This window comes from Emydura macquarii, unplaced genomic scaffold, assembly GCF_026122565.2.
Source record: "Emydura macquarii macquarii isolate MOO-44397 ecotype Brisbane River unplaced genomic scaffold, CSIRO-AGI_Emac_v2 contig_3220, whole genome shotgun sequence".
Classification (NCBI taxonomy): Eukaryota; Metazoa; Chordata; order Testudines; family Chelidae; genus Emydura; species Emydura macquarii.
In genome coordinates this window covers 6691875-6713749 of record NW_027133357.1, presented here as the reverse complement: position 1 = coordinate 6713749, position 21875 = coordinate 6691875, and the positions used below count along the sequence as shown (strand labels likewise).

Below are 21875 nucleotides of genomic sequence, written 5' to 3'. Positions count from 1 at the left end.
GAAGACATCCTAATTGTGTCCCGGGGCACAATGAGCCAGACAAGAAGAGGCAGGAGTGACAATTTGGAAGTCAACTCGCAGAGGATTCGCACCGTCAAAGCGCAGCAGCTACCCGTTACTACGGAGACTGCAGCCTTTGTTTGCAGGTTGTAAACTGTAATTGAAACGAATTTTCAAGGTTGAGATAATCAGAGGACCCTTAAAAAAAAATGAAAGAAAGAAAGAAAGCAAAGGGAAGAAAAGGAAAAAGGAAAGCAAGAAATAAGAGAAAGGGAAAGACAGGAGGAAAAGATTTGTTTTTAAAAGCCATTCCAATGGACAGAGAAAACTACAAACAGCATGGGGTTCTGTATGCAGGGGGTTACCAGTGTGTTGTAACACAATTACATTTTCTCTTCATTCATTGACTTAGGAAACTTCTCCCCACTCCTCTCTCTGTCTGTCTGTCTGAGCTGAGCATACATTTCCAGTCCAACAGGCCCCCTTTTCCACAGGATGCTCTGATAGTGGAAGGCCCATTTCCCATTGCACACACCCTGTTTAATGTTTCCCAAGCATGCCTGCCAACACGCAATGGCTGAATTCTTTACGGGGCAGTTTTTTCAAGGGTGCCGCCCTCACAACCAGGGCCAGCTTTTCCAAACGGTTCAGCAGCTCCCATGGGGACACTGACGGGCAGATGTTCTACAGAGCTCAGCACCCAATGTGCAAAGTGTGATGCTGGTAGACCAGGTGCCAACTTATGCCAAGGTCCCTAGGCCCCAAGAGAACCCTCGGAAACCAGTCTAACTCACCTGTGCGTTAATATTGCTAAAATAGGTATTAAACTTATAACAATGTGCTTCGATTTTATGTAATGCTTGTAAGTTGCTGCACGCGTTAATTTCACTTATATCTGTCACCCATGCTATAAGATAATACTTAAGTGTTAAGGCTGTGTAGTGCCTGAGGAGTTTACACGTTACTTGGCTGGTGAAATGCAAGTATAGATCTCACAACCAATTTGGGGTTTGTGCCCTGCTTCTTAACAGTCTACCCTGAAGTTGGTATTCTCGCTCCTGAGACACTCCAGACAGCATGACACAGGGCTAGTCTGGAAATCCAGACACTGATTTTGGTAACTAAATGGGAGCTGAGCTCTCTTGAAAATCCGTCTCTGAGCGTAATGAACTTCGGGAGATTTTAATTCCTTGGGGCCATAAGATTATCACCCTATTGGTTCAAATCCATATTGGATTCTTTTTGCAAGGGAAAGCACAGAGCTGTGGGTGGAGCCTTTTCAGGTCATGGCGACCATTCCCTGATAGGTAGAAGTAGCTTGCTGAAGTTCTGGCTACTGTAGGCTGTCATCATGTTTTGCCCGTCATCCCATTTCCCTGTGTAAACCCCCACCCCGGGATAGAGAGTGACAGAAACGCCATTTTCAGAGGCTTGTCTGTGAGACAGGCCGTGAAAGCCCCTGCTCATATGAACCACTGGGGCCACAATCAGACTATTTTAATAGCAGACGGTAGTTCAGTGGTTCAGTGGTCTGAGTACAAAGCTGAGCATCAGGACTCCTGTGTTTTATTCTCAACTCCGCCACTCATTGCATAACCTTGACCGTGTTGCTTTTACCATAATAATTTATTTGTATTACCATAACACCTAGAAGCCCCAGTATGGTGCAGGACCCAATTGTATTAGGTGCTGTACAAACACAGAACAAAAAGCCAGCCCCAGCCCCAACGAGCCTACCATAGCTCTGAGCCTCGGTTTCCCTATCCATAAAATGGGTAGAATGCTTGCTTGTTGTGATGGGATATTGTGAGGCTTAATTCATTGATGCCTGTACATTGATTTCATTTCCTCAGAAAGATGAGGCTAAAGGATGGGCAGAACATTATTTAGTATGGCCGAGGATCTGCCATGACTTAGATCCCAGCTCAGGAAAACACCCCTGTTTGAGAACATGCTTCTAGCCCAAGCACGTGCTTAAGTGCTTTCCTGCATCAGGGACTTATTCCCCAAGCGTGAGCAATGAAGTTGATGCACTTGCATGGAGTGTATGTCAGGGTGGATCTGGACTCTGTGAGCACTGAAGTCAATGGAGCTATCCAATTTCCACCAGCTGAGAACCTGGCCCTAGAGCTGTGTGGACTGCGTTTCACTGGGAGAGTGAGGGTTTGCTCAAACCTAAGGGAAAACCCAGTGGCATGACCCCCACCCAGACCGACTGCAAAGGAAACATTTGCACAACCCTGACCAGCCAGCCCCAGGCATCCGGATTATTTATTTGCAGCAGTGTCTGCTGTGACGCACTATTTCCCCTCTCTTTTTATCTGGTAAACAGTCATTCTGGAGACAATTTATTTGCTGAGAGATTCAGATAATTTAAAAATAATCCCTAGAATATTTCCAGTGGCTCAGAATTTCAGCTGCCTCTGTTGATACTGTGCCCTTAAAATATCCCGTGTAATGTTACATTATTATTAAAATGAAGAGATCAGCAGCTTGTGGCAACAGACAGCGCAGCCAGTGGGTCACTTCCCCATACTGGGGAGTTGCCAGAGCCAGTAGCGCTGATCTGTTCATCAAAGTCAGGCCCTGGTTTCCCATGTCACAGAGGCACAGACGCTATGCAAATATCAGTGTATGCGTACGATGCAAGCTCTCCTAAGGGGAAGAGACAATGAGGAGACGGCAAGATGGAGGAAGGAAAGAAGGGAGGTAGAAAGGGCGCAGGATGTAGGGGAAGAGACAGGGCCTCCACAACACTTTGTTTCCTTTACCTTTTATGCTTTGTCATTAACACAGACTATAAACTCTTCAGGCAGGGCTTGTCTTTTTTAGTCTAAGCTTGCACTGCGCTTGATCCCACTCACCCACCGTGCTTCATGCACTGCTTGCTGGGCGAGAATATGTGAGGATTCCATGCTGAGCAAACCAGACCTGATCGTTGTTAAAGCAACTCTTTCCAGAGCTGCTCCACCTGCTGCTTAACGTTCTCCGCCATGTACACACAGACCGACTTCCCGCTGCCTCAACCCAGCTCTTTCCTCCTGCAACCCAGGCGCCTCTGCGGCCAGGTCCCAACACAGCATCTAGCACAAAAGGGCCTAGATCCCTGCTTGGGGCCCATAGGTGCTACTTGAACACCAGTAAATACAAAGAGAAAAGATCACAGGGCTCCAGCCAAAGGCGTGAGTGGGAGATTTTCTTAAAGGGTTCAACGTGCATGCCCCAGATGCAGAGGCCTGGTTTCCCATAGCCTTGCCCCATGTGGGGTCATTTCTATCCCTGCAAAGCCACCATCACTATGATTTCCATGGCTCTGACGCAGCCCAGCCAAACATCTTCGCCAGGAAATAAAAAGGACACACGTTTCCTCCTGCTGCCCTTGTCAGCGATGTGCCATTTCCCCAAGTTTGACACAGGGGCTGCAGGTCGAATTGACCTCCACAAAAACATCATCGCTCACAGTACCTGGGGAAAAAGACATCCCTCCCCGGTCAGGCCCCAGAGGGGGAGGCTAAGGGGAATTTACGACCTGAGGGGGTGGCCATGCCTTTTCTCCCCATAAGGCATGGTGCGAGCACCGGGCGTTTGGAGAGCAGCTGCGCAGAACCATGGGGATTCAACACCTTGGACATTTCCACAGAGGGCTTGATCTTAGGAGACACTAAGCACCCTCTGTTCTCACTGACGTGAAAACAAGGTGCCAGGGCTCGGTACAGCTCAGCTCCATTCTTGGTGGCCAGGTCAGGGGCTCTCTCCCCTTTCCCCGTCCCTTCACTGGAATTCCCTCTTTGGAAACGAACTCTGAGAAGCTGATTTTCAGTTTCAGGGCCAAGAACCCCTTTCCCAGTGGAAGACCCAGAGCCAGAACCTGCTATTTGTTTATCTCACAGATGCATGAAGCGCTTGGCAGGGCGTGTGCTGGCTCTGAGCTCTTCTGAAGCCCTGGCCCCACAGGACATTCTGCTCGATCGTAGGACAAAAGGTGAACGCCTGGTTTTCATGCTTGCCTCGGGACAGCAAGCGGCGCACAGCTCAGGACTTGCCCGCACGATCTCTCACCTCCATCTCGCCAGTGCGGTGACATCTCACCCCTGGGGCACTGTCCAAGTGACGTCGCACCAGTGTTCTGTCATCCAGGGGATATAATGGTGCATGCTGCTATCAGTGGGACAGTCAGAGCCTGGGATAGAACCGAGGAATCCTGGGCCCTCGCCCCCTGCTTTCACTACTGCACAACACTCCCTCCTCAGGCCTAGAACTGGTGGGTCCCTGCTGCCTGCTCTCACCAGGGGTCCTGGTGCCCAGTCCAACCAGTGGCTCTTATGTAGCAACTCTCGGCAGAGGAAGGCGCTGTGCAATATTCCTGCTATGTCGGGGCTTGCTCTAAATGCACAGTGCCTGGAGGAGGCACTTCTGGTGTCTGAGCTGATCATTGAAAGCCACCTTGATGCACTCGGTGCGCAGACGCAGACCGTGCACTCATCCCGTGCAGACGCAGATTCTATGGCGCAGGGAAACGACCCTAAGGAAAGCCGCTCTGTCGCTGTTACAGAGAATGGACCCTGCAAGCCTGGGTGGGACTAGCTCTGTCTCATCTCGTTTCACAGTTGGGGTCTTTTACATGCCCCTGCTACCTCCACAGAAACGTCAAGCTCCGGTAGCCTCCCATGGCCCCTGCCTTGTAGGAGGGGAAAGAGATTTCAGAGTCACCAGCTGCAGCCAGATGGAGGGGTAAGGGGGGCAGGAGGAAGAGGGGCAGCCGTGTCCTGCAGGATGCAGAAAGATCCAAAGAAATGTTATTTTGGAAAACTGGGTGCAAACAAACAATATGTTTTTCAACCAAATTGCCAGGGCTAGGAACAAAAAATGGAGGCCATACTTGCAGGACGGGGGACTCGATCCCAGGAAGCAGTCGTGGGGGTTATGGAGGATAATTAGGTGAACATGAGCTCCTGGTTTGATGCTGTGGCTAAAAGGGCTAATGCAATCTGGGATGCATAAATAGTGGCATCTTCAGCGGGAGTACAGAGGCTATTTGACCTCTGTATCTGGCACTGGGGCAACCGCTGCTGGAATGGTGTGTCCAGTTCTGGTGCCCACCATTCAAGAAGGATGTTGAAAGACTGGAGACAGCTCAGAGAAGAGCCACAAGAATGATTAAAAGGTTAGAAAACCTGCCTTTCTAGTGTTAGACTCAAGGAGCATCAGCTGTTTATTTTAACACAGAGAAGGTTAAGGGGTGACTTGATCCCAGTCTATAAGTACCTATGTGGGGAACAAATATGTAATGATGGGCTCTTCAGATCCAGCAGAGAAAGGTCTAACGTGATCCAATGGCTGGCAACTGAAGCTAAACAAATTTAGACTGAAGATAAAGTGCAAATTTTTAACCGTGAGGGACCAAGGGTCGTGGTGGATCCTCCATCAGTGGAGATTTTAAAATCAAGATTGGATGATTTTCTAAAAGATCTCCTCTAGTTCAAACAGAAATTAATTCAGGGAACTCCTATGGCCTGTGCTATACAAAAGGTCAGACCAGGTGGTCGCAGTGCTCCCTTCTGGCCTGTAATCTGGGAATCCATGAAACCAGACCCTCTGCAGAGGAGGCAGAAAGGAACTTGGGATCCAGGCGAGGACAGGCTTTGCAGGTTGTTCTCTTGCACCCCATACCGCCTGCTCAGCCACCGTGTGAATGATGTCCTAAAGAGGAAAGGACGACTGGCCTGAGATAGGAAGACAGGGAGTGGAAGAAAAAAGGGACATTACAGGCAGTCTCTGAGGGGCATATAAGGACACCCTCACCCCAGAAAAATAAAGAAAAGCTACTAGCAACTCAGGGACCTTCAGTAATTATTATTACTCTATGTACTATGTGAGCGCCTGCACGTCCCATTGTGCTGGGCATTGAACAGACCCTACATCAAAGGCCTGCTGATCCAAACAGCCAAGACACAGGCTGGAAGAAAAGGAGCATCATTATCCCCACTTTACAGACTGGGAACTCAGGCAGAGAGAGATTAAGGGGCAGATTTTCCAACACCCCCCGCTCTCCTGGAAATCCAGCCCCAAGGTCACCCAACAAGTCTGCAGCCGAGCCAGGAATGGAACGCAGATCTCCTGAGTCCCCATCCTGTACCTTACCCTCGAGCCCGTCCTCGTTCTCGTAAGCATGTTCCCTTCCCAGTGTGAGCTGTGAGCTGTGCACCTGGATCACCTCAGGCTCTGGCTGGGTGAAATAATCACACCCAAACTGGAAACCCTCACAACTGTGAATCTGTGTAAATTGATCTGATCACATGGGAGGAGGGGGGCAAAATACCTCTGAGATTTCATGGGTTTCCACTCCAAAACAGGAACCTCTTCAAGGAAATGGGTCCACTTAAAAAACTGTTAACGTTTCATTGAGATGAAGATCAATTTACACCTTGAAACAGGCAGGAATCCTAATCTTGGCGCATTTCAGCACAACGCCAGCCGCTTTGCCAACCCCCCCCCCCCCAAAAAGCAACGTCCCTGGATCATAAAACAGCTGTGGATGAAAAAACGAATTTTCCACAATTTCACCCCCTCCCCAAATCAATATCTTCTGCACCACACCAGCAAAGACTGGTCCGTGTGCTAGGCAGGCTGGTAGAGACACTCACATCCCTGCCCTGCTGCGTTTCCATGTGGCATGGCAGTCCAAGGGTTCAGATGGTTTCCCTTTGCTCCAAGCCGACTGGGGCTCATATGGGAGCTAGCAGATGTCCTGAAATCTCTCCGTTTCAGTCTGAGTGCCCACCGTTATCTGTCTTCTCACTCAACCAGGCAAGCAGTAAATCTCTCCAATCCTTCTGTAAACACGTCACCTTCTTGAGCCTCCAACCATCACCTCAACGGGAGGGCTGTCAACAAGACAGATTCCCTATTTGCCTTGTTTACTGCTTTCATCCCCAGCTGGAGGGGGCTAAAAATGCAGATGGCAAAGTTAGAAGAGGAGTTCAGGGTGGTGGCTGAGTGCCAGGGACAGGCAGGGGCCCAGGCGGGGATGCACTTCATTGTTTGGAGCAGCACAGCCCCAAAAAACTACGGGGCCCGATTCGCCCCTCGCGCCTGTATCACTCCCACTGACATTTCCAATGGAGTCATTCCTGATTTACATCAGCACAAGACAGAAAAGAATCCATGCAAACGCACACCTTGCTTACTAGAGTTGCAAGGAGCTGTCTTGGCTTCCATTCTGCTGTGACTTCCTAGGCCCCGAGAGCCCCGCCCTCGGAGCACAGAGGGGAGAGCAGGCTTACACTGAGCAAGCACCAGATGCATTTGGACTCCCCAATAACGCGCGTGGGCCCGCAGTCCATGCAAGGACAGCACACAATGAGATACTGATATCTAGACTAGGCTTCAGACTGCCAAGGGGAAGGGGCAACATCTACCTCTCTATTCTATACCACGCTAATTTTTTCAGACCCAGTACAAACTTGCAACACGGCTCCCTTCCACACACATACTCATGGGGGTTGCAGCCTGGGTCTGGCCCCCCAGGGCCTCCGGGCCCTGGTAAAGTGTACCCTTTCCCCCCCATGTGGGGGCCCTGCTTGCGCTGCAGAAGAGGAAATTGAAGCATGGAGGGTAACATTGTCCTAAGTGACTTAAGACTCTCAGTCTCATTGCATGCTGGGCTCCAAGTGGCAAGGCGCTAGCATGGCACTGAACAATCCCGAGTTCAACTCCCTTCTCTACCACAGACTCCATCCCTATGTCACCTTGGGCTGATCACTTAGCCTCTCCGTGCCTCAGTTTCCCATCCATACAATGAGAATAATAGCCCTGCCCTGACTCACAGGGGAGTTGGGAGGATAAACACATTAAAGATGGTGAGATGCTCAGATACAAGGGTGACCGGAGTCAAATAATCATCTTAAGAGAGCTATTATCCCTTTAACCCCCAACAGCCAGACATAATCAATGGAGTGGGGAGCGCTCGGGTCCTTCTTCCAGACCTGTGGGCTGTGTGACAGTGCTGTACCCCCACGAGGGTGTACTGTGTTCCCTCTAGCCAGCCAGCAGAGGGAGTGGTGAAACTCAGGTGGGGAAGAGATTCCGCTCTCTCTCTGACTTTTCTGAGACATGCTCATGCACAGAGTATCAGAGATGCAAAAGGATGGATTCCCTGGTGCTCACCACCTTTTGCCTCCAGCACCAATTAAAATATTTCATTCCATAAAAAATATTTAGCCTCACAGGGAAATGCAATGAAAAGTTGTTAAAGGGGAAAAAAAAAAAAGAAACCCTGGGAGATTGGCTGCCATGTCAATAATACTGAGTCCTGGAGCCAGGGGCACAGGAACTGACTGGAACAGCTCCTTTATCTCCAGGCTGTCAGACCCGCTCATGCTCCTTGGCAGACTCCCCATTTCTGCAGCATTCATGGACTGCACAGTAATTCAGAGCACTTGCTGGAGGGCAGGGGCTTGCTAAAGGGTGCTCTGCCTTGAACGCCAGAATCCCCAGAGAGCAAAGTGGCCCCTGGCATGGGGCAGATCCTCAGCGGGTGTGAACAAGGCAGCTCCCTCTCCGTGGCTGACTTACCCGAGCTGTGCATCTGGCCCTGTAGGAAGCATTAACGTTAACCCAGCACAGGGCGATCTCCCCGGGCTGGGAGGCTCACTCCCAGATGCGGCGTAGACATACCCTGGCTAAGTCCGAGGCTGAACTTGAGCTGCTAACCCAAGATAAAAGCTGAGTTGCTGCATCTTCACTGCTATTTTATTTGCAGGGTGAACATACACTGAATCATGGCGGGTCTGAGCGCCCAGGAAACAGCACCAAGCACCCCACTGGCTCTGTGTGGAGGAGGTAGAGAGGGTGATGAGCAAAATAGTGCCCAGCAGAGAGAGAGGGAGGGAGGGAGAAGGCATGCCTAATTCAGTGGGTGGAAGAGTGTGTGCAAACGAGAGCACGTGTAAGCATCTGAGTGCATGCATATTAAAGCACGTCTGGGTGTGCACTCACACGCGCGGATGAGTGTGATTCTGTGCATTGGTTAGAGCATATCTGGGCATGGCACGTGGAGAAAACCATGAGCGCCATGTAGAGATGGCATATGAGCGTGAGACAATGCTCACAGTTGCCTCCAGTGCGTGGCCAAATGGCCAGTTTTCAAAAGAGCCCCATGTTTGTCTGATTTAGGTTGCTCCTCTGGGCAGGTTTCAATGCGCCGCCTAGTTAAAAGACACGATGCAACTCATGCTGCGGCATTCCCAGCTGAGGGTAAAGCATTAAACCCTGAGTGGGAGCAGAGGGGGTTAGAGAGATGCCTGTCAGCTCCCGATGCAGAGGAGAACCAAAGGCCGCCCCCCACCGATAAGGAGCAGAACCAGGCAGATCTGAGAGGCTGTAAGAGGAAACCAAAAGAAACGTTTTTAAAGCCCTTCTGAGTAATATGAACGTCTTGAATATGTTAGATCATCATCTAGCAGGCTGGAGGTACATCTCCGTGGTGCTGCCTCCCAACCCAGTGCAACTCTCTAGCCCGCCAGAATGCATTTTTTTAATAAACCATTTTAAATGGGTTTTCTCGAGGGAATAAAAAAGAAGAAAGGGAGGCGGTGCGGAGGTGAATCTGGCTGATGCTGCAATGGTGTAATGGAAATTTATGAGCAAACAAGAGGAAGAATTAGTGCCAAGGGAAATGAATGCCTAAGAGAAGGGCTGTTATTAGGAGGGAAGGAGACCCTGGGGAGAGAGCAGAAAGGCCCCCAAGGGAGGAGAGGGGATCTGGGAAAGGAGCTCGAGAGATGTGGTTAGTGAAGTGCAGCCCCTGCTATTTTAATGCTCCTGGAGATGAGGGTTTCCATAGCTTTGTCACACAGCAGACCACGTATCCCAACCCTGCCCAGCCACAACCCCTGCTCTTCCTGTCCTGAGACCTTCAGTCCCAACCTGCAGCCCTCCCTGCTGTTCCAGCCTCACGCCTTCCACCCTCTTCTGCCAATGCACATGGATTACAACAACACATATAAAACAGACCTGCTTCTCCAGTCCCTGGCTCCCATGCAGTCCTGCCCATGCACCATAATCCTGACCGGCAGCACCCCTCGCTCATCACATCCTTGGTCCCCTCTCCTCCCCAGTTCTACCTATGCACCCTAATCTTGATCTACAACACCCCTGCTACTCCAGCCCTGGGCTTTCCCCACAGCTCTGTCAATGCACCTCGGTCCCCACCGACAGCAGCCCCGGCTATTGCAACACTAGCTCACACGCCCCTGCCAAAGCATCTCTCTGCAGATCTAGCCTTCTGATCCTCTGCAGGCTAGAGAGAGGCTGAGCCCAACAGCATGTGTAAGGCTGGGGTTCATGCTGTGTACAAACGCCCACAGAGCTGTATAACCGTCATATGATGGCCATCTAGGCCCTGCTGCATGAGCCACATTTGACCCCAGATGTCCAATGCTGAGAGATCTGTCCATACACCATCTCCCCTCTTCATGCGGCTCCAGTTATCCTAGCAGGCTGCTCGCCTCTATTTTCACAGGGAGTCTCTCTCCTTCCACCCCTCCTGGGACAGCAGTGCTCCCCCATTTGAGGTAGAGAGCTCCCCTTGTTGCACAGTCACAGACAGCCCCTTCTCCCACTCCTTCCGGCCCTGGCTCTGTGGGGCACCAAATCTCTTCCCGTTCCCACCCCGCCTGCCTTCCGCCTCTTACTTGTGCACTTCTTGATGCTGCTGCCCTTCTTCAGCGCGTGCCGACTCAGCTTGCAGTGGAAGTTGTCCTCCCAGAACTCAGCAAACCAGATGTTCCGCCGGTTATTGTCCAGTGTCCGGCTGGAGAAGTATCGGTCAAAACCTGCCAAGGAAACAGAAGATGGAAGCGTGAAATCCCAGAGCCAGCAGAAACTGGCACAGCTGAGTCTGAAACAGGCTGGAGAGGAAAGAGGCAAGTGGCAGAAGGACCATCCCAGGGAGCCATAAAGATCCAGTGGACAACTGTCCTGGGCAGAAAGCAACAGAGCAGCCAGGGAGAGGCATCAGGAGCGGCTGCAATGGGACCCGAAAGCTCTCAGTAGCACCTCTTGTCTTTATTGAATTTCATCTCGTTGATCTCAGACCAATTCTCCAGTTTACCACAATCACTCCGAATTCTAATCCTGTCTCCGAGTTCTAATCCTGTCCTCCACAGTGCTTGCAACCCCTCCCAGTTTGCATCAGCCACAAATTTTAAAGGCGTACTCTCCACGCCATCATCCAACTTACTAAGGAAATTGAAAAATACTAGACGCAAGACAGACCTCTGTGGAAACCCACTAGATATGTTGTCCCAGTCTGGCAGCGAATTATTGATAACTACTCTGAGTACAGTCTTTCAACCAGTTATGCACCCACCTTATGGTAATTTCATCTAGATCATATTTCCCTCGTTTGCTTATAAAGTTCAATGCTACAGCATAAATAACTCTCAATACTTCATCCATTGGCTTTACACACAGGGTCAAATCCAAACGTCCCCTTATGCGGGCCTGGAAAGAACTGTGGCGGTCCCATTGCTTATCGGGGCAGGATTCCAGGAGCCTGCAAAGGGAATGCAACCTCTCCCCCATGACCCATACAGCTGCTGGCAGGAGGGCTACCTCCACTGCAGAGCTGGGGGGAATATGGGAGGTAGGACAGAGGTAAGGGGGGGAAGTCTTGGGCAGAAGTCAGTCCCGCCATGGAACAGCTTGATGCTGCTCTACTGTTTAGGAGGGAGGGTTCCTTCTCCCCCACCCAGGCCCACAACCTGGTGGCTTAGGCTCTGCGTTGAACAGACTGTTTCCCCCAGGGCACAGGACGCAGGGGACAGAGTGCAGACAGACTCTCAGTTGGCCTTTGTTACAGTCCCTCGCCAGAGGCCTTTAAAGCATCACGATGCTTTCGTTAGGCAAAGCCCTGGCGAAGATTAAAAAGTGGCCTACGAGAAAGGAAGCTAAGAGAAGGGGGTCTCAGAATCACATGAGGTAGGCCTGCATGTCAGCATCAGGGCTCCTCCGGTTCCACGCACTGACCAGTGCTGAATAGTGAGACGACGGCTGTCTAGGTTAGCCAAGATAAAGGAGGGTTGGAAGGAAGCCCAGAAGAGCCTGGGAACAGCAGGTAATTAGACAAGGCAATGGTGGAACAGAATTCAGTGCAGCAAGGCGTGAGGCAGGGCATGCTGGAAGGAATGAGGAACTGACATTACACAATGGTGGGGTCTGAATTACTTGTAACCTCTCAGGAGAAAATATCCAGGTGCCATTAGGACACCAGCCAGTGGAGGGGCCTGCTCTCTGCTTTGAAAAGCCAGCAAACAGCATTCAAGGCACCGAGAACAACACGGGAAAGATGAGGGCATTATAGAAACTGACAGTACCATTCTCACGCTAAATCCGACGGGGCAGATCCCCAGCTAGCGCAAACTGGCACAGCTCTGGACATCAGCGGAGCCACGCCGTTCCACACCAGCCGAGGATCGGTTCGGTCACGTATTTTGTTGTACTGACTTTCGCTCAAAAGAGAGGGCAAGGATGATTCAAGGCATCTGAGGGGGAGAGAGCAAAGGGCATCCCAACCAGGAAAGATTAAAACTCTGACAAAAGACAAGCGTGATGGAGGGACTAAAAATAATGAAGAGCAGAGAGAAAGCAAATTAGGCTCCCGTTTAGTCGGATTTTCCCAAGAGCCCAATGGTAGATGTTTCAAGTGCTCGGCACCCGCAATTGGGGCAGATGTTGAACAGAGCTCGGCACCCCCTATGCTCTTTGGGAAGCCTGGCCCTGATGGGGGGTTCTGCCCATGTTTACGCTTTCTGGCCCTGCTGCGCGGCATTTTGCAGGCACAGATCTCACAAAGGAAAAGGAGTAGCAGAAGAATCCAGGGAGTCCAATTCCCAGCCCTCAACCTTATCTACCGCCCCAGGCAGCCTCCAGTCTGTACATCCACACAACTGCTGGGAGGGTGCTTCCCAGCGCTTCTCAGTGCACAGATGTGCACTAACTCTGCTAGCCATCTATGCGCAAGCCCATGTGCCCCCTGGGTATGTACTCGGGCAGCAAGGCCACGCTGCTGCCTGTGCCACCACGGCCAACAGCTGTCTTTAGCGGACAAGCTCAAACAGAGCTAGCCCGTCTGTCTCCCCACGCTGGGAAGTGGCCTCGCAGCTGCGGTGCAGACATTCCCTCAGGGATGGCAGTCAGGTAAAAGGCAGGCCCTGGCGCTTTGCCTCTCTTGTGTTTCACTTTCCTTTGAAGCACCAGGTCTGGGTCGCCCCAGCAGCACAATACGGGGGCACGACCTTGTCACCACAGGGCACGTGACTCCCACTGATGTCAATGGGAGACATTTCAATGGTGCAGCAAGCCAGGAGCGGACCCGTGGACCCCGTGTCAAACAGCAGGTCCCTGGGGTAGCATCTGCCCCTAGGTGCCGATTCAGAGATGCAACAAAGTGCTCACAGCTACGGACGTTGCAGGGACACTGAGGGCCCCCCACATCCAGTCCCTGCTGTGACCTTGGCCCTCTCACCTCATTGCTCAGCAGCCTCCGCTGCAAAGGCCAGAGAGCGTCAGCGTCCCACCCCGAGCCTCGGGGAGCAGCCGTCAGAACCTTTCAGGAGCTCAATGCACTTGGCAGTTTGGTCTCTAGACGGGTTAGTGACTGACAGCGGGGAGCGTAATGTGCCCTGACAAGCTCCGTGTCTCGAAGTCATTGTGCTGAGCAGGGAACAAACAAAGGAAAGGAAATTGGGGGCTTAAATGTAAGCGGGAGCTTCTGCCCGCGGGAGAGGCAAAGGGGCCAGTGGGGACTACAACGCAGGAGCTAGTGACCCCATGGTTTCATGTAATATCGATCCCATAGATTAGGGTTGCTCAACACATCCCCAGCCAGCATGCTTAGATCCAGACCCAAGGTTTTCCCACGTTCAGGGGGAGCACTGGGAGCTTTGGTTCAAGAGCTAAAGAGCCATAGAATAATTATGCTTTAAAACAGACGCTCTGGGATGGCAGGACACAGGCTGGCCAAGTCAGGGGCTCTTCACGCTCACCCCCTCTCTGGCTGCTGCAAATTCCACCCCACCCATCTCTGCCCCCTACTGGCTGCTGCTGGAAGGGGAGAGCCCAGCCTTTCCTTTCTAAGAGCATCGCCCTCTTTGCCTTACCCCACAGAGCAGGGGCAGGGAGCGTGGCTCCCAGCACTTCCCGCAGGGCTAGCAAGTTTGCACAGCATTCTGTGCACTTCCCAGCAACCAGCGGCCTGCTCAAGTCTTGAGCATCATGAGTGGAGCATGGCTCAGCCCCAGGAGCCCTGAGCGTGGCACGACAGACACGTGACTGACATCGAGTATCAGCAATGGTTCAGCTGGGTAAGATATCCCCCTTCACTTCATGCTCTAAGCTACTCGGGAATGTTGCAATGGGCTACTAAACAGCTGTCCCCTTGGCATGCATTAACATCTCTGTTTTACAGGGGGGGTGGGGGAAATTGAGGGAAAAGGAAGTAAACTGATTTACCCAAGGTCATGCAGCCAATCAGTGGGAAAGCCATGAACAGAACCCAGGAGTCCCACCTGTGCTTTAACCACTGGACCATACTACCTTTCAAAAGGCCAGATCCACAGTGCTGCAGGCAATGGGGCCATGCTGACTTCCCCCAGCTGAGGATCTGGCCCGCAATCTGAAAAGCTCATAGGGGTCTTGCGTTTAAAGCCTTATGCTGCCACAGGTCCTTGTTGCTATCACAGCGGATGGTGCCCAGATTGTCATGCGGGAACTTCTCATTATCATTCTCCACCAGTGGCCCCTACCTACCCCCCTGCTGGCAGAGGTTGCACTGCACCCAGGAAAGCGGGAGGCTTTCCAATCAGTGCCTTGGCAGGGTCCTGGTATACGTCACCGCCTCTGACAGCGGCTGAGCCAACACCTTAGCAAAGGAATTGGGATTGCACCAGAAAGCTGGAAAGTGCTTCACTCTCACCACTGAGCAGGGCAGAGCCGGAGTGGAGCCGCAACCCCCATCTCTAGGGAGCAATGAGTGGGGTGGCTGAGACAAGGGTAATAGACCTGCTAACAGTGCAGTTCTCAACTTGTGCCCTCAGCTAATATTCAGCAACCACCCACCCAGAGCAAAGACGCAACTGATACTCCACTGGCCAATTCACTGCAGTAGCCCAGGTAATGCCTTCATTTGCCAGCCTTTCACCCACTTCACTTGGGATCCGTCGCTCACAGTAAAGCTTCATAACCATCACTGGGCCCTTCTGGGAGGAATTCTCTGAGCGGCACGGTGCGCGAGAGGGAGACGGAGGCTCTCTGCATTCTGGAGAGGCACAGTCAGAAGTCCAACTCCAGCTCTTCCTCCTCCACCAGGGACTATGCCTGGCACCCTTGGCACCGAAATCCAGTTCCCGGGTTCTTCCTTCCACCCCCACGGACTATACCTAGAACCCTTCCCAAGTGGGCGCTTGCCTGACTCTCCTTGCTGTTCAAAGGTCACTGCGTGATCAAGGGCGGGCACTCACACAGATGCACCAAGGTTTGTGCATCTGGACTTGCCTCTGCTTGGTGCAATTGCAAAGGGGAAAGGAGAGAGGCAGTGGTATAACCAGGTGAGTGGCGTGTCAGAGAGGCAGGACAGGGCAGAGGGAGTGGGGAGGGTCAGCACAGCAGAGTGGCAGGGAAGGTACTGGATGAACCCTATGTCAGAGGGAGTAGGAAGCAAAATGGGGAAAAAAGTGGCAGTACTCACCCAAGCTCCACCCACTCTCTTAGCTCCACCCAGGAGCCTGCTCACACGGTGGGAATGAGTAGGAGAGAGACACTGTACTGCCCCAGTTCCAGCCCCAAGATGCAGCCAGGGGAGTTGCAGACTCAGGCCCCACGTACCTTTGACAGACACACGCTTGGGCAGGATGGTGACAGATCCCTCGGCCACCTCCTCTAGGTGGAGCACAGGGGAGATTTTGGAGCCCCAGCTGTCCGAGCCCATCCAGATGAAGTGCCCGGTCTGGTTGGCCCTCTTTGCTGCCTCCAGCACCCTCCTGTGCAGAGAAAAACCAAACAGCAGGTTCTGAGATCAAAGCCTTTGCACTCAGGTCAGGGTGGAAGAGAGAAAGCAGGGGCAGAACGGAGAAGGTCAATGGCAGGAGAGATTACACTGAACATCAGGGGCCAGATCTCTGGCTGGCGTAAAATGATGTTGAGGCCAATGAAGCTGTGCTAATAGCCACCAGCTGGGGATCTGTCCTTAGGGGCCAAATTTTCAGAGGCAGGCAGATGTGTGCACAAACTATCCGCATGCAAATCACATTTGTGCACAGGCAATTCCAAGCCGTAGCCTGTGCACCCACCCATTTGCCAAGCACAAGAGGTGGGGCCATTGGCAACCTTCCCCCTTCTGGCTGCTGCCAGCGCCACCTGCATTCAGTTTCCATGGCCCATTTTCCTCCTGACCTGGCTAGCAAGGAGCCTGGTGACCATCCACTGGAGGGCTTGGTTTTTGAGGTGCAGGAAAGCAGGCTGAGACTTGCCCCATGAGCAGACCCAAATGGGTCCATGGCAGAGCAAGAGACTTGAGCCCCGATCCTCAAGTTATATAGGCTCCTAACCTCCATGGAAGTCAATGGAGAAGAGCTGAGGAAGACAAGTTAGCAACAGACACAAGGAGCTAATGCAGGTTTTGGGGGTTATTTTTATTCTCGCTTTCCTTTTTTAATGTTCAAAAGCTCTGGGTATTCAGCCCGCGCTGCTGCTTCCTCCTCCTCCTGCCTGCAAAAGAGAACGTCAAGCACTCTGATAAATGGATTGAGCATTCAGCTAGCTCCTCCGTGGCACCGGTAAGTGTTTCTCGCATTCCCCACTAAAACATTAGCTTCCACCTTCCTGCAGCAACACACCCTAGTGAGACAGCCTGGGCTACGCCGCCCACGGGGGATGGAGGGCTGATGTGCTGCTGTTCTGCAGGGGCGACAGGCACAAACAGCTGGGCTATCCCAGGTGGGAGGGGACTAGGGGAGAACTGAGAGGGTCAAACCCGTTGTCAAACGCAGGCACCGTGATGGGACATCCAGGGTCCCAGTTCTGTTCTCAGCTGCCCTGCATGCCCTCATTGGGTTTACCTGTAACAGAACAAGGGACCTGAGTTCACTGCTACGTTATTCCAGTTTGATGCTGGTGTAACTCTGTTAAAATCAATGCATTTACATCAGTTTGTAACTGGGGTCATGGTGAATCAGGCTCCAGGAGCTGGACCTTGGAACTTTAAGTGGATCTCTCAGGTTGGGCCACTAGGCTGAGAAGGTCAAGGACTGCTCCCAGACACCCCCCACAATACCCAGAGCAACTCACCCTGCTCCCACTCACTTCGATGTGTATCCAGAATGGCTCACCCTGCACTGAGTCATCCCAGAATAAATCTGGAGTGACCCAAGTGATTTCAACAAAATCACGTTTACACTGGCTTAACTAGGCGCAGATTGCAGCCCACAGAGTCAGTTAAGGAGCCCTATTCACCATGGTGTTATTCCAGTTTTAAACCAAGGTAACTCCTTTGATTCAATAGAGTTTCACCTGAAGTAACCAAGCAGTGACCATGACACAAGGTTTGTAGGGTAGAGTTAAGAGGCCAGATTCATACCCCATATAAGCGAATTTAGCTACTCTGAAGAAAATGGCGCTGCACCCACTTACACCATGGCCTGATCTAACCCAAAAAATTGAACCGCTTTAACTTCAGGTGCAAACTGAAACCAATTTAGTTAACTCAGTACAAAACTCTGTGCAGACACTCTTACTTCAGTTTAAGAATGGATTATATTGGTTCAACTTAAGATAATCAGGAACCAGTAAGATTCTCTTATGTAGACATGGCCCAGGTCTGGCTTTGGTCTATAAACGCAACCCAGAATGGATTAATGCAGCCCCAGTGAGCCCCAGAAGAGCAAGAAAGGGGCCATTCATGGGACAGGGGAGGAAATCAAGGAGGATCCTACAGTGACTGAGCTAACGATTCACATGAGTCCTTAACAGGAAAACCAAACAAAAATGGTGTATGGGCAATAAAATTAATAGCTTTATAGATTCCAAGGCCTGAAGGGACCATTGTGATCATCTAGTCTGACCTCTTGTATAACACAGGCCAGAGAACTCCTGCAAAATAATTCCTAGAGCAGAGCTTTTAAAAACACCTCCAGTCTTGATTTAAAAATGTCAGTGATGGAGAATTCACCACAACCCTGGTAAATTGTTCCAATGATTTGATTACTTTCACAGTTAAAAATGTAGGCTTTGTTTCCAGTCTGAATTTGTCTAGTTTCAACTTCCAGCCATTGGATCACGTTACACCTTTCTCTGCTAAACTGAAGAGCCCAGCATTAAACATCTGTTCCTGTGTAGATACTTATAGAATGTAACCAAGACACCCCTTAGCCTTCTCTTTGTTAAACTAAACAGATAGCCTCAAAGAGCTCAATCACTATAAGTCAGGTTTCCTAATCCGATAATCATTCTCGTGGCTCTCCTCTGAACCCTTTCCAATTTATCCACATCCTTCTTGAACCGTGGGCACCAGCCCTGGTCACACCAGTGCCAAGCACAGAAGTTAAATAACCTCTACTACTATTCGAGATGCCCCATTTATGCATCCCAGGATCAAATTAGCTCTTTTGGCCACAACGTCACATAGGGAGCTCATGTTCAGCTGAATATCCACCACAACCCCCAAATCTTTTTCAGTGTCACCGTTTCCCAGGACAGAGACCCCCCCACCCTGTAAGTATGGTTTACACTTTTTGCTCCTAGATGTATACATTGATAGTTAGCCGTATTAAAACACATTTTGTTTGCTTGCCCCAAGAGATCCAGATTGCTCTGAATCAATGAGCTATCTTCTTTATGAGGAAGCAGTGAAGATCATGTCAATATGGCTGTTGATTAAAAAGCGATTAAAGGGAACACAGGTACTTGGGAAAATAAATGTCTCTATATAAACCAGCAGGTCTGGATGATGTGCATCCCAGGGCCCTGAGGCCATCACTTCTGGGAAGTCCCAGGAAACTGATGAAGCAATAGAGGCTGTGAGGTTGTGTGTCAGGAATCAGGGTCTGCCGCAGAACTAGTCTCCAGGCAGCCTCATCAATACAGCTGGCCTGCAGCAGGCTGCCTGATTAGCCATGCAATAATTGCCAGGATTTCTGTTTTTTCCCCTCGAAGACTGGTACCACAACATCAGAGGCCAGCAAACCGGCTCTTAAGCCAGCAGCAGCAGCAGCTCACTGGCTTCTCAACACTCATGCCCACCACTGTGCTTGCTCCTGCATTACCTGGTTCCTGCTGCCCCTCCTTCAACCCTTGCTCCATTTTCTGCCCTCTGGTTTGATCCTCGGCTCTGGCTCCTGACTAGAGACTCTGGCTCAGACCCCTGGCTCTGGTACCCAGTTTCTGCCTCCAGTTTTCTCAGTGGCTTTGGCTCCAGACCACTGACTACGGCTCCGACCCCGGCCACAAGACCTGTTGCCCAGTCCAGCCACAAGGCTAGACTGCCCTCATCCCGGTCGGCTGATGTTGTGGTACCAGTCTTCGAGGGGAAAAAACAGAAATCCTGGCAATTATTGCGGAGGGAGTCTACTGTCATCCCCTAGCAAAATCATGGGACAAACATTTTTTTTTAAAGAAATTAAGTACCAAGAGGGTGCGGGATCCGTGATAAATACATTATTAGGCAAATTCTGTGCTCACTCTGCACCCCCATCTAGAGCAGAATTTGATCCTAGGGGCCAGATCCTGAGCTGCTGTAAATCAGAGTAGACCCACTGACTTCACCATCGTTATGCCTTGTCTAGACACAAGCATTGGTTTGATTCAACTGTTTTTGTTGAGCCCATGCAGACATCTGGGTGGATTGTCTAATTTTGTTTTAGGAGTCACTTACTTTAGTTTAGCTGAAACCCGTTCCTAATCTATCAATGAGTTTAACATCACACCTTCAGAGACACGGGGGAACTGTGTCAGTAGACTGAACCTTAAGCTAAATCACAACAAACCTGTTTAAACCAAAATTAGAGCATCCACACAGCCTTTGGCACTGGTTTAACTAGATCCGTTTAAAGTCAAACCTTTAGTCAAACCAGTGCAGCGCTGCATGAAGGCACCGCCTGGTTTACACCCCCAGAGGGTCTGACTTCCTACATTTTGAAGGAACAGATCACGCCAGACAGACTGGATCCACACGTGTGAATGGGAGGACAAGAAAAGTGAATCGGGGGCATACAGCAGACGTGACACCGCTTGGCTGCTGCGCAGTGCATCTCCTCGATCCTTTCAAAGGGGCTCTGTTCTTCTACCCTCTTCTTCACTCTGTCTCCATCCCTTTCCTATCACACACTCTGTTTATCCGCCTCCCAACCCTCCTATCTGCCATTTACTCCTACCCATCCCCAGTCCCTTCCTCCCTGCCATCGCAGCTGCTGGCCTCAAGTGCTGCAAAGGGAAAGAGATGTGAAAACTCCAGCTGGCTGTTCTGCTTAGACCCAGTTCCGTCCTGCCTCATGCTGTCCTTCTGCACAAGCACAAAGGGAGCAGGCGGGGCAGGGAGGCAGTGACAGCCAGCTGGCAGCACCGGCCAGAATGACACCCATGGTGTTAAGCAGAGGTGCATTGCAGGCAAGAGTTATTAAATATTGCAGAGAGTTGAACAATCAGTGGAAAATTCACTGAATAATTTACCCTGTCCTGTCCTTCCATTGGTGTCTGCCCTGTGATGTTAAACCAGCCTGCACCGCAGGCATGTGTATGGCCCGGTGGGCAGGAAGGCCGGGTCAGGCTGGAGGGATAGTGTGTGAGTGAAAGAAAGGAAGAGGAATGATGGATAGAGCAAGTGAGGGGAAAGAAAAGGGGAGAGCCAGGCAGAAGGAGAGGGAGAGAAGGAGCAGAGAAGATGGTGAGCGAGAGAGTGGGTAGATGCCAATTGGAGACAGCCCCGACCCACAGAGCACTTGGGGTCCATGCCCATCTCCAGTGAAGAGAGATGGCAGGAGGCCATAGCAATGGGTAGAGCAGCGAGCAGGTGAGCTAGGGAGACTGGAGGGCTGAGGTTCATGTTGCAGCCAGCAACAGTGAAGTGCATCATCCTGTGCCTCTCCCCCCTGGCTGGAGCAGCAGAGTGAAACGTACAGAGGCTCCATCTGAGCGATCGAGCATGCAGGCGGCCAAGGCCCTGACTCCCCCGCCCAACTGCCTGCCACTTCATCACCCCCTCCCCAGGGAGCTGCGCAGAGAGGCTGGCTCTCCAGGCCCATTTGCATACTTGCTGACAGGTAATTGAATCCCCCCCTTAATTACTGAACATTAGGGAAAATCAGGTTACGCGGCAGCAGGCTGGAGAGGCTCCAGCACGGAGGAGGAGGCTGCATGTGCACAGAGAGGCAGCTCAGATCCGCCTTGTGAGACGAATGTTCCTGCTGGGGCCAGTGCAATCACTGAACTGGGCACTGCCGGGGGATGGAGTGCCATTCGGGCATCCAGCCAGTGCCAAACTGCTGGCAATGCAGCGCTCCAGCCTGGCTACCCCGCACAACTCTCTGCCTCCGGGCCCCATCCTTACTCCCGCTGGGGGCATCTCTGTGAACGGCTTTGCACCATGATTTTTACTGCATGGCCCTCGGGCACATTGTAAGCTGTTTGGGGCAGGGCCTGCATTTCTCTGTGTGTTTGTGCAGCCCCTGACTCTCTGGCTTGGTCTCATTCATTTCAGCCTGCCGGGACCTGAAACGCTGCCTCCTTAGTCTCTCCAACTCCCTTGAGGACTTGATCCCAGGACTTGAACACCTGCGCCTTCCAGCGCTGTCAGGAGCGCTCTGCACCGCTCAGCATCGAGCCCG

At 51.5% G+C, this 21875-nt stretch overlaps 1 protein-coding gene across 1 annotated transcript in view; it reads right to left on the bottom strand.

Moving 5' to 3' along the window:
• GRM4 (glutamate metabotropic receptor 4) overlaps positions 1-21875 on the bottom strand; it is a 227692-nt gene that overhangs the window by 46976 nt on the left and 158841 nt on the right. The window contains exons 5-6 of the mRNA XM_067531540.1: positions 15886-16040; positions 10695-10835 (exon numbers count right to left, since the gene is read on the bottom strand). Of these exons, the coding sequence (XP_067387641.1) occupies positions 10695-10835; positions 15886-16040 (296 nt within the window). The remainder of the gene's footprint in view (positions 1-10694; positions 10836-15885; positions 16041-21875) is intronic.